This window comes from Galendromus occidentalis, unplaced genomic scaffold (assembly GCF_000255335.2).
Source record: "Galendromus occidentalis unplaced genomic scaffold, Mocc_1.1 scf7180000076574, whole genome shotgun sequence".
Taxonomy (NCBI): Eukaryota; Metazoa; Arthropoda; class Arachnida; order Mesostigmata; family Phytoseiidae; genus Galendromus; species Galendromus occidentalis.
The window spans coordinates 535,737-545,962 of record NW_003804563.1 but is presented as its reverse complement, the minus strand read 5'-3'; the positions used below and the strand labels follow the sequence as shown (position 1 = coordinate 545,962).

At 51.1% G+C, this 10,226-nt stretch overlaps 2 protein-coding genes across 2 annotated transcripts; one reads left to right on the top strand and one right to left on the bottom strand.

The window, feature by feature from the left end:
* Window positions 1-1,131: 1,131 nt before the first annotated feature.
* Window positions 1,132-2,414, top strand: LOC100900437 (uncharacterized). Its single transcript, XM_003739586.1, has 2 exons — window positions 1,132-1,440; window positions 1,553-2,414. The coding sequence occupies exons 1-2, from the start codon at window positions 1,237-1,239 to the stop codon at window positions 2,252-2,254; spliced, it is 906 nt and encodes a 301-aa protein (XP_003739634.1). The 5' UTR covers window positions 1,132-1,236; the 3' UTR covers window positions 2,255-2,414.
* Window positions 2,415-3,415: 1,001 nt separating this feature from the next.
* On the bottom strand, window positions 3,416-9,801 carry LOC100908580 (ankyrin repeat domain-containing protein 50). Its single transcript, XM_029113331.1, has 14 exons — window positions 9,289-9,801; window positions 8,513-8,695; window positions 8,255-8,402; window positions 7,877-8,082; window positions 7,558-7,769; window positions 7,212-7,460; window positions 6,673-6,926; window positions 6,221-6,547; window positions 5,804-6,114; window positions 5,477-5,705; window positions 5,089-5,300; window positions 4,839-4,980; window positions 4,271-4,723; window positions 3,416-4,163 (listed from the first exon to the last, which is right to left on the bottom strand). Exons 1-14 carry the CDS (start codon window positions 9,799-9,801, stop codon window positions 3,964-3,966), a joined length of 3,639 nt encoding a protein of 1,212 aa, XP_028969164.1. The 3' UTR covers window positions 3,416-3,963.
* Window positions 9,802-10,226: the final 425 nt, after the last annotated feature.

Genomic DNA, 10,226 nt, shown 5'->3' with positions numbered 1-10,226 from the left:
CTCAGACAAGAAACAGGCTTAGCAAGGGGTGTGTAGAAATAATTAATACGAATTTCGATACAGAAGTTCACTTTGTTGCTCTTTGGATAATGATAATGAGAGGTAATGAAATGCGTAAGGAAATATATTACAATGAGCTGGCTCGAGAGAGAGAGATTGATGGGGAAGATTGAGACGAGGGATTTTTCGGATAAGCAGATGAAATAAACTATTTATTGTGTTCTCGCAGAGAAACAGAACCGACTCTCGTTCTTCTTATAGCTACCGTTCCAGGCTGAGAATCCTGTCTGAGTTCCATGGGATGCAACCCCCACAGAGCGACATGGTCCTTTCATTGGCTCACTAACAAAAAGAGCCGAAAAGGATGCAGCACGTAGCCGGCGTCGATGTCCGGTGTCGATGGAGCTGAGTGGGAGTACAGGGCTGACAATCGTTGGGATGAAGCAGTCGAGACTTGAGTATGAATCTCATCTAAGTTTGAGAGGCTGGAGCGTCGGGAGAAAATCCGATGACTGCTGGGGTGCGTTCCCCGCTACACGCTAGAACGGGGGAATCGCTTTACCAGACCGCTCCCGAGAGCGCTAAGCAAAAATCGCCAATCGAATTCAGTTCCCCCATGCTGGTGCCGCTTCTTCATGGGAGACGGAGTCGGGGAGTGGTCGGCCGCGTGCCATCCATACTCATCGTGTGGCGAGCAGCCTGACGCTGATAATATTTGGAGCCGCGCCTCGATTCTTCGGAGAACGTATTCTTCCGAAACTGAATGGTTCCCGCATTCGAAAACGTTGCACTGGGGCTTTGTCGATTATCCTAATCGGAGCGGACTGATTGTGGTGCGTGATTATTCTAAGGAACCGGTCGAACATTCCTGAATTTATGTCCGTGCTCCAGGTCAGAATGCGTCCTTCGTTCTTAATGTCCCCCGGGGAGAGACTGAAATCGACTGTGGCGATACCCTGGAATGAGGATATCGACGAAAAAATTCCTGACATGAGATTCGCTACTGATCTTTTGGTGCCCACGGTATCACCTCTCCGTACTGCTGCTTATCGAGGCCGTCGAAGTCCCCGCTGGGTTTTGGCGGGAAATCCACCGCGAGGTACCTACTCTAACGCGGACATGCGCTTGCATGTGACTTTCTGTGCACGTACCTGCAACTCGTAACACTGTGATCGTTTTCGGTTCGATTTTCGCTCTGAGCAATAAACTCGTGAGTCGCACCCTGAAGATTCAAGGATGAAGTTCCTGGCGCAAGTTACAAGCTGCGAGGAGAAGGAAGACCTCATATTGGTTTCCATGCTGAATCCAAGATTCATACGGGGCACCCAATTAGGCTTCAAATTGTCGAAAGTGCAGAAAATAATGGATCAGCACCTGTGGTTCCCCAGGATTACCAGTTTGTTCACGGGAGAGCTCAAAGATGACGAGGAACTGACAAAAGTGAGTTGGAACATCGCAACCGGAAACTTTCTCATGTAGAGTTCGGCTCCTCGGCAGCATGACGGACGCTGCTACGATATCGTCGATTTTCGAAGATTTCGTTTGTCCGTAGGTGGAATTTCTGCAAGAACAACAGTTCCGAGGCGTGATTCGCGACTGGAGCCCTATAAACATGCGAGCCACTGTTGAATACCCTGATATAGCGGAGTCCCATTCGCAGAACTTCAGGAGCCCGTGGCTGGCGAAAGGCGACCGAATTATCGTCAAGGGGAACGTTCTCGGATCAGATTGGAGTGTTGGAGATTTCCGCCTGCATCGACGGGTCCAAACATGCAAGCTTGAGACTGGCGTCATTACGAATCTCAGCGCATACTGCGGCGAATTAAAATCCTCTTTCCACGAGGATATAGAGTTCGAATACCAAGACGTTCTACTCTACGACTGTCGGGACTTTTTCCCTGAAGGGCTCAAGGAACTCGGATACGTCATCGATTTAGAGGAGACCTTCAGAAAGGGCGAACGCGTTTTTTTCATCCGTGCTCAGGATCCAGACCTCGAAAGGGACAGTGTGAAGGTCTTCGCCCCCAAGACTCACTTTGGACATTTGGATCCGATATTCAAGCCTCCATTCAGTGATATACGACACGCTTCGACAGGGAACCCGGATTTCGTCAACAATCACGAGTGCCCAGCTCAGATCCCCTTCGAAGACGCCTCGTTCCCTTGCGGTTTTCGGTCGGAAAGTCGAGGGAACATCCGCTGCTCTCCCATAGCGACATCTTGTCCAGACATCAACGCTCGTTGTAATCGCTGAAAGGATTATTGCGCGAAGCCGTATTTATTATTAGCTCCGTACGCTTAAGCGCGATCTCATAGTCTATCCCAATGTTTCCTTATCCCGGCGAGAGCCTCTCTCTTTTCAACTGTTGGAACTCGGATTTTAACCCTTAAAGCTGAATAAACCGAGAACCCTTTTCCAGAATTTTTTTTGCCTCAATCGAGAGCGCCTTTGCCCCGAGATCTTCCCTCGGGTCTCTGGGATATCCGGACCACTAACGAACAGCTCGCAGAATTCATGCGAGGCCGTAGGCTTGATGGGTCGCACCGTACTCGGCGAGCAGGTCGCTGAGCTCCTGAACTCTGCCGTCCTCACACTTGCGATTTCGCGGCTCCTCGAAAGCTCGATCCGTCGGGACCCTCAACGAGAATGACCGCAAAAGCGGAAATGGCGAAAGCTAGACCGCCGCTATCTTCGAGTCTCGTTTGAGTGAGATCTCGCGGAGTACATACGTCTGGCAAATGGTGCTGACCCCGAGGAACGAGCCTGGCTCAACGTCCGCAGGCTGCTGCGTGAAGCTCCCGCAGGGGGGGAAACATTGGTCTCTGACTAGATCCGAGTCCTCGTTATCACATGACTCCGCATCCTCTTCACCTAGAAGCATAACCTCGGAATCGGGCCTTCGAACCCCCGGTCGATGACGCTTTCGTGGACACGGGGCCAACTTCCAAGGGACGTCACCCTCCGGCCTTACTCAACGGAAGAATCGTGGTCAATCTTCGTCCTCGTGACCTCTGATGTTTTCGCCAAAAAGGCAGCTGGGAGAAGCTCACTAGATAAGAGATCTTTCCCAACTTCCGACAGTCAACGGGTCCGTCAGCGGGTCTCCATGGAGGTCCTGTCAGGCAACTGGCCCCGGTGACTGAACATTCGAGTCGATGCTCCATCCCTGAATCGATTCCGAATCAATCCAGGAGTGATTCCAAAATTGATCTTCCCTACCGATATCTAAAGGAGTACAGAGCGGTGGTTTCAAACTAGCAAACGGATAAATATAGATTTCTTCAGTTTCAGTTCACAGGGTTCTTCGTTCCGTCTCGCATCCACGGTGTTCCCAGAAGAGAAGTTCACAACGGAAATTCCGGAAAAAAGAAATATTCCTGCAGGGGGAAGGCACAGTATTGCTATTTTCTCACTCTCGTTCTGCGTCGGGCCTATACAAAATACAGCAAACAATCCTCTCATAGGAGCTTACGCTTTGGGAACGTAGATACAAGCAGTGTCAAGTCGTACAAATCTATAAATTACAACCCAAATGAAAATCATCAAGATTAGCATCCTTGGAATGGGGAAGATTGCTCCTTGCTCCCTCAAAAACCATTCCGCGATACTGGAGGCGTTCCCGATCAGGAGCTGATACCTTCAATGGTTCCCACAAAATGGACCCAGAATGGAAGGTAGGTATATTCCTGATCAGCTAATCGGTGCCAGCCCTCGATGATATGCTGCTCGCAGCTGATATGCAGGATTCAATGGCAAATCGAGCTAAAATCTCCCTTCTTATCGATAGCTGAGGAATGCAAAGCACAAAATCACCCGCCGCACTCTCTGCCCACTAGTAATTCCTCGAAAATGTTCCCGCCGAAAGGAATCCGAGACCCCGATTCCCCCAGCGGCACAACAGTCCGGCCTCGTCAATAGCTTCAGCTGGGAGCTAGATTCGGGAGAACGGGGACTCCCTGACACTAAATGAGTTGATCGCGTTTCTTCACATTGCCACTTCCGATAAAGTTTGGATTGGTGACGATTTTGGTTCTCCGGAGCTTCTGGAAGCTCGATCCTTGTTCCCGATTTGGACACGCGCTTCCGCTTTGCGATGCGCGGCGTTGTATCATGGCAGTGAAGCTCACGTTCCGTTCTGCCGTCCCAGATTCGCTGCCGGTGGCCTGGAAGGTTTGCGAGTCCACAGTGAATCCCACAGACGCCGTCTCAAAAGTGTCCGCAGGAGCATCAAAGCTGAGGACGTTCCTTGGGACAGGCCTCGTTTACTACTCACCGATTCCGTGAAACTGTCCCTGTTGGCTGGCTGGAGGAGAGTCCTGGGCACCGCTCGGGGCATGCCATCTCCGCTGATATTCGAGGAAGAGCTTTGACCACTCTGAGTGTTCCCTCCGTGGCTCTCGATTATCGCAGCCACGTCAGCATGACCGGCTTTCAACGCTACTCTAGCGGGTGTTCGTCCGCACAAATCGGTATGAAGAACATCCGCCCCGTGGGAGAGCAGAACCTGGACAACTTGAACATGGCCTTCCTGAGCCGCAATGCCCAGGGCGGAAGCTCCCTGATTGCAGACATGATTAACTTGGGAACCTTTCTCCAATAGTAGGGCCACTACCTCGGCATGACCCTGCCAGGCGGCCGATTGCAGGGCTGTCCGTTTTTCCCGATCCACTGCGTCAACTTCAGCTCCTCGACGAAGGAGCAAATCCACAACTTGCTTGTGTCCTGCGAGCGTAAAATCGAAATCCGTTATACGCTTCCGATCCCGCCCATGCGGTTCGTCCCGTATGTGGGCGTCAGAGAGTCAAGAACGCAGGTCAGGCGACCTCCCGTGTCTTACCTTGCCAGGCGGCAACATGCAACGCGGTTCGTCCCTCCAAATCGACAGCTTCGATGTCGGCGTTGTGATCAATGAGGTGATCGATCATTGCGACATTGTCTTCCAAGGCCAACAAATACAATGTCGTCCGACCATCAGCATCCTGGAACACGCATCGAAGGGGATTCAGAGGCTTGTCACGGAGGTCCAACAACTCGGCTCAACTGTCCGATCCACAACACACATTCGGAATGCAAAGAGTGGTCAGCACCTTGTAATTCACGTTGGCGCCATGACTTAGCAGTAGATTCACGGTCTCCCTGTGGCCTTCCATAGCGGCCATTCTGAGCGCAGTGCGCCCGTCGTGACTCCTGTGTTCCAAAATCTTTGGACAACATTCCACAAACAGATGCACACATTCCGTATGACCTTCCTGAGCCGACAAGATCAACGGAGTACGTCCATCGGTGTCGACTTCGCTGGCTGGAAAAGCGATGAGAGGGAAATCTTCAAAACCATGGAACGCCTTTTGATGTGGAAAATTCATGTAGATAATTTTCAAATCACGCAACAATGATTTTGAATATGAAAATAACTATAAAAAATAATTATTTTCCCGCAGCAAGAGCTTTTTCCTTTCTCCCGGAACCCACACTTACGTTTTGCGCCAGCTCGCATAATTAATTGGCAAACGAGAACGTGTCCCTCAAAAGCTCCGTAATGGAGAGCTGTCCAACCCGCATTATCTCTGTGCAACTCATCGAGCCCCCTATCCAGTAGGCATTCAACAGTTTTCGGGTTTCCTTGGGCGGCTGCCACAGAGAGAACTGTCCGACCCTCGGAATCGATCGAATCCACGTACGCTCCCCAGAACAGGAGACGATTTACCTGGACGGAAGGAATGGATGATGGATGAGAATACCAGAAGGAGGGGAAATCCCCCACATACCATTGAATAAATGACGAGTCTCGTAAAACAAACTCACAACATGAGCGTGTCCCATTGAAGCAGCCGCGAATAAGGGTGTTCGTCCCGTCGAGTCAACATGATCAACATCCGCGCCTCCTTCGAGCAAGAGCTCACATACTTCGGAATGTCCTTCGAAAGCCGCTACTAGAAGTGCGGTCATGCCCTCAGAATCTCGGTGGTCCACTTCGGCGCCTCGCTCCAGGAGTAGCGATACGACCGCCGAATGGTGGCCTTGGGACGCGGGGACGCAGAGAGCAGCCACACTCAGAGCTGTCCGGCCGTCCTTATCGGCGTGATTGATATCAGCTCCGTTGTCCAGAAGGTGACCTGAGTAATAAATCGAGCTCGCACAATCGTTGCCGCGGAGATGCGATCGAAAAATCTATGGTTTCCCGTCGATGAGATTTTTCCCTTTCGGGGTCCGAATCCTTACCCACAATAGCTGAATGACCCATGTAGGCGGCAGCGATGAGGGCGGTTCGGCCCTCGGCATCTTTGGCATTCACGTCGGCTCCGGCCTTGAGTAACTTGAGCACGATTTCATCGTGTCCTCCCCAGGACGCCGCCCTCAAGGCCGTTCGTCCGTCGGCATCGGCGAGATCAACCTGAGCTTTATATTCCAATAGAGTGTCAACCACTGCCGCGTGTCCTGCCCAAGCGGACGATCGCAGCGGGGTCCAACCGTCGAGATCCGCGTGGTCGACGGCCGCACCGGATTTGAGGAGAACTTCAACGATTTGGGTGAATCCTTGACGCGCCGCTGGAGAATTCAATTATTGGGTCTTTAAAACGTAACGCCTCCTGTGCCTTGAACGCGTCGACCGGGAATATAAACCAGGAGGCCCAAAAAGCTCTTTCAGAAGGAAACGAAGCGGGGATTCTTACCGAGATTCAGAGCGGTCTGTCCATTTCGGTCGGAGCGTTCTATCTCGGCTCCGATCTCCAGCAATCGCACGACGAGATTCAAATCCCCGTCGTTAGCCGCCGTGTGGAGCAGAGTTCTCTCGCTAGTCGGGTCAACCTCGTCGACGACTTCGGGGTCGATGGTCAGCTGATTCTCTTCGAGCATCGAGGTTGCCAACTCGCTTACGGATGTGAGATCATCGTCAAGGTCGTCCACACTCACGCACGTTCGGAACCTTCGGAGCCAACGAGATTGAATTTCACTTTTCGGGTCAGCCATGTCTCACTAATGCCATCCTGCACCGAAAGCCACGCGTCCGGGAACGAGGAATCTACTTGACGCGTTCGGATGTCTAGCGAGGCGATAGATCGCTTCGACAAAGCGTCAAAAACTTATCATTCGGCATTCTTACACGGCTTGAGCGACGTGAATTTCTTTTCGTGGAGAGCTCTCTTCTTATGGTCGTGCTTCCTAATCAGAATACCTAGCTCAACGCGATGTCTCGATTGCGATGACTCACCGCTTCATGTTGGGCGCCGAGCTGGCTTCCAGCAAAGCTCGGAAGACTCGGTCCTCTAGCACCATGCTGTTGTTCAAATTGTCATTTATCGAGGTGACCGAGGCGTACATGATGCTCTCCTTTAGTGGTTCCCCTGTGCATTGACTGAACCACATGACGCGATAGTGTTGCGCGATCCCGGTCCGACTGAGATGGTGCCACAGATCGTCGGCTTCTTCTGCGCTTAGGTCTGAGCTTTTCCTTGAGTACCTGAAGCCGACCGCCATGGTCAGTAGAGAGTTCCAATCTCGACCCTCAGCGCCGAAAATTGCCTTTAAGGTCGCTTCACTCTATTTCCGAACCCTACCGCAGAGACCAGATGGCGTGACCGACTTGGGGCTTGCACAGAAAACGTTGTGTACAGTGTTTGACATCACACAGCCAATCCGAAAAACTTTGGTGGAATATCTTCAGACGTCTTTGGATGCAGACGATGATTTTCGACAGTCTTTTTATATTTTTGAGCAAACCGTCCCGAGAGATCTCCGAATCCCAAGCCCACATGCATTGGTACACTTCCTGAAATCGAAACATTCGCTGTCTCTTCAGGAAGAACAACTCTCGGAATCAAGGTTAGGTTGAAATCAAGTTTGGGGTGCTCTTGATTTTCTTGGACTCTTTCATACCTCGAAAGGAACAGGTCTCGTTGCTGTCAACAGGAGACTCAAGAGGGGCCGAACCTCGCTATCGAATTCGAGCTTCGAGCCGAACAGCCGCTGACAGTACCACAAGTACAGCCCGTTCAGAGTCCCAGGTATATCCCTGATTTCGCGCAAGACTATACTATTGTCCACCACTCCGTCGAGCACATGCTCCAGGTAGAGAAGGCAACCTGTAACTCATAAGAGTTGATGATAATTGTTTGTTGACATCTTCTGGTGCATTTTATTGGACCGTTAGGAATTGTAGAAATAGAAATAATAATCGATGGATATCCGACACCGTGAATTATGCCGACACACTAACGTTAATGAGACTACGCCGAACGCTCCGCATCGTCTTACCGTTGCTCTTGATATGAAGTAAATTCAACATCTCAGCATTCTCGCGACTCAAGTGTTTCCTCAGACCTGCGTCGGCGTCGAGTCTGTTGAGGATGTATTGTTGCATGTCCCGGACCACATTTGATTTCCGCAAATCATCAAGAGCAATCTGCAATAACCGATTTCCACATCACGAGAGCGCATCCGACGCGACGCAAGCCATTTTCTGATCTAGGCGCTCGCGAGATTGTGATGATTATGTCGCGGGTCATCACTTACTCTTCTGAAGCCGGTGAACAATTTGCTGAGAGTTCGACTCTGGCGGCGTGCGGTGCAGACTAGAATCAGCCAGGGAGGGAACAGATGATAATGTGCGGATAAAAGTTGTGGAACGGTTTCACTCCAGAGAGGGTTTTCAACTGTTGAGGTCGATCGGGCAGTGTGCGTGGAATGCGCGACTCGCTGTTTCAAAGAAAATCTCATTTGGTTGAGCTCGCATTCAACTCAATAGACAATAAGCTTGAGGAATCCTCGAAGTATTTCCCGTAGTCATGAGTCATGTATCATTTCCCAACGACGCGACGCTCCATGCTGTCTGAGCCAAGATGTCCCCCAGAGAGCGAAACTTGGGAACTCTTCTCAAATTCATTCAGAAATTTCGCTCTTCAAGGTAACTTCGCTGGAGAATCTGATCGAACAGAAGCGTCCCCTCGGCTTGGAACTTCGTAATCGTGCATCATCACAGACCCAGTTCGGAACGATAAGGCGGCCCCTTTCCTGTTTCGGTCTTCTCTTCGACGTTACCCGCTCGACGACCACGGAAGAATGTTTATTCAAGAAAGAAAAACTGGATCCATCTCGAGGAATTAATGGAAGACCGCCAAAAAAGGCCCCCACTGGCTTGATCGCAGAATTTGAGCTTCCCTGAGAATTCTCGACATACCGGCAGTTTCCCAGGAGGATATCACGGTCTTCCGCGCAAGAAATCGGTATTCAGTTTCCTCCGGGGGATACCTAAGAGGAAGAGTTCCCCATCGGGAAAGAAACGAACTCACTTCAACATCGGGTCCCCTTTCGTCCATACCGTCCACCAGGAGAATACAGTTCTGGTCCGGAGGTTCGATTTCCACCAAAGGGAACAGGATAGCTTTCTTGAAGGCATCATCTGGGAAGCGTTCGATTTCTGAAGGTTGGAGTAGAGCCGAAATTTCGGGGGTTTCGATCCTGGCTCGATATCCAGGTAGCAGAGGACAGTCAGACAATTGTCGGACGAGTTCAAGAATAAAGTTGACAACACTCAGACTCTTCAATTCTTGAGCATCACAGTGATATCTTGAGACGAGCCGCCGGTGGAGCTCCGCCTGTCTGGATTCTGAATCAGCGGGGTGGGCGATCTCTTTGAGGGTTGTAGTCTTGCCGCTGCCGGGACTCCCAATGATCAAGACACCTGCAGCTTTGGCTTTGCCACCCTCGACGCAGTGGAGAATTTTTTGGAAAATCCATTCTCTAGCTAGAATGGATCTATTCGGCGCCTCCTCGTACGACAAGTCTCTTGCGTTTGCGTCCATGGCAAATCACAGACGCACCATGTCGATTCGACGAGCGCCGTGCAGGTGTCACGGAGAGACCCTAAAGAACTGGGTTCGGGAATTGAGCTCGAATTCCACTCATGAGAACTCCGACACTCACTCGGTTTTCAATTTACAGGAGCGCAACTACGGTCGGCGCCATTTTGCTCGCCTGATGAACGCATTACCGAACTAGAGGGCGGACTGGAAAGGAACGCCCTTCTGAATCACAACGAATCCTTCCTCCAGAAAGGCTGCAAATACACAGCATCAAATCTAGGTAGCAAAAGCAGAACATAGCCCAGAGCGAACAGAGGCGGTCAGAATATTCGAATCTGAGGAGTCCCGCTCGGAGTCTCAGATTTCCGATCGCAGTCATCGAAAAGTTGGTCCATTGATGAGTCGATGCACTCCGTCGGTCCGGA

Excerpts from the sequence above, each read along its gene's own strand:
- LOC100900437 (XM_003739586.1), top strand. The coding sequence starts at position 1,237 with ATGAAGTTCCTGGCGCAAGTTACAAGCTGCGAGGAGAAGGAAGACCTC. Across the intron at positions 1,441-1,552 it reads ATGACGAGGAACTGACAAAA|GTGGAATTTCTGCAAGAACA; the intron begins GTGAGTTGGAAC and ends GTTTGTCCGTAG.
- LOC100908580 (XM_029113331.1), bottom strand. The coding sequence starts at position 9,801 with ATGGACGCAAACGCAAGAGACTTGTCGTACGAGGAGGCGCCGAATAGA. Across the intron at positions 6,927-7,211 it reads TCGGCGCCCAACATGAAGCG|GTTCCGAACGTGCGTGAGTG; the intron begins GTGAGTCATCGC and ends TTGGCTCCGAAG. Across the intron at positions 4,724-4,838 it reads GCATGTTGCCGCCTGGCAAG|GACACAAGCAAGTTGTGGAT; the intron begins GTAAGACACGGG and ends TTACGCTCGCAG.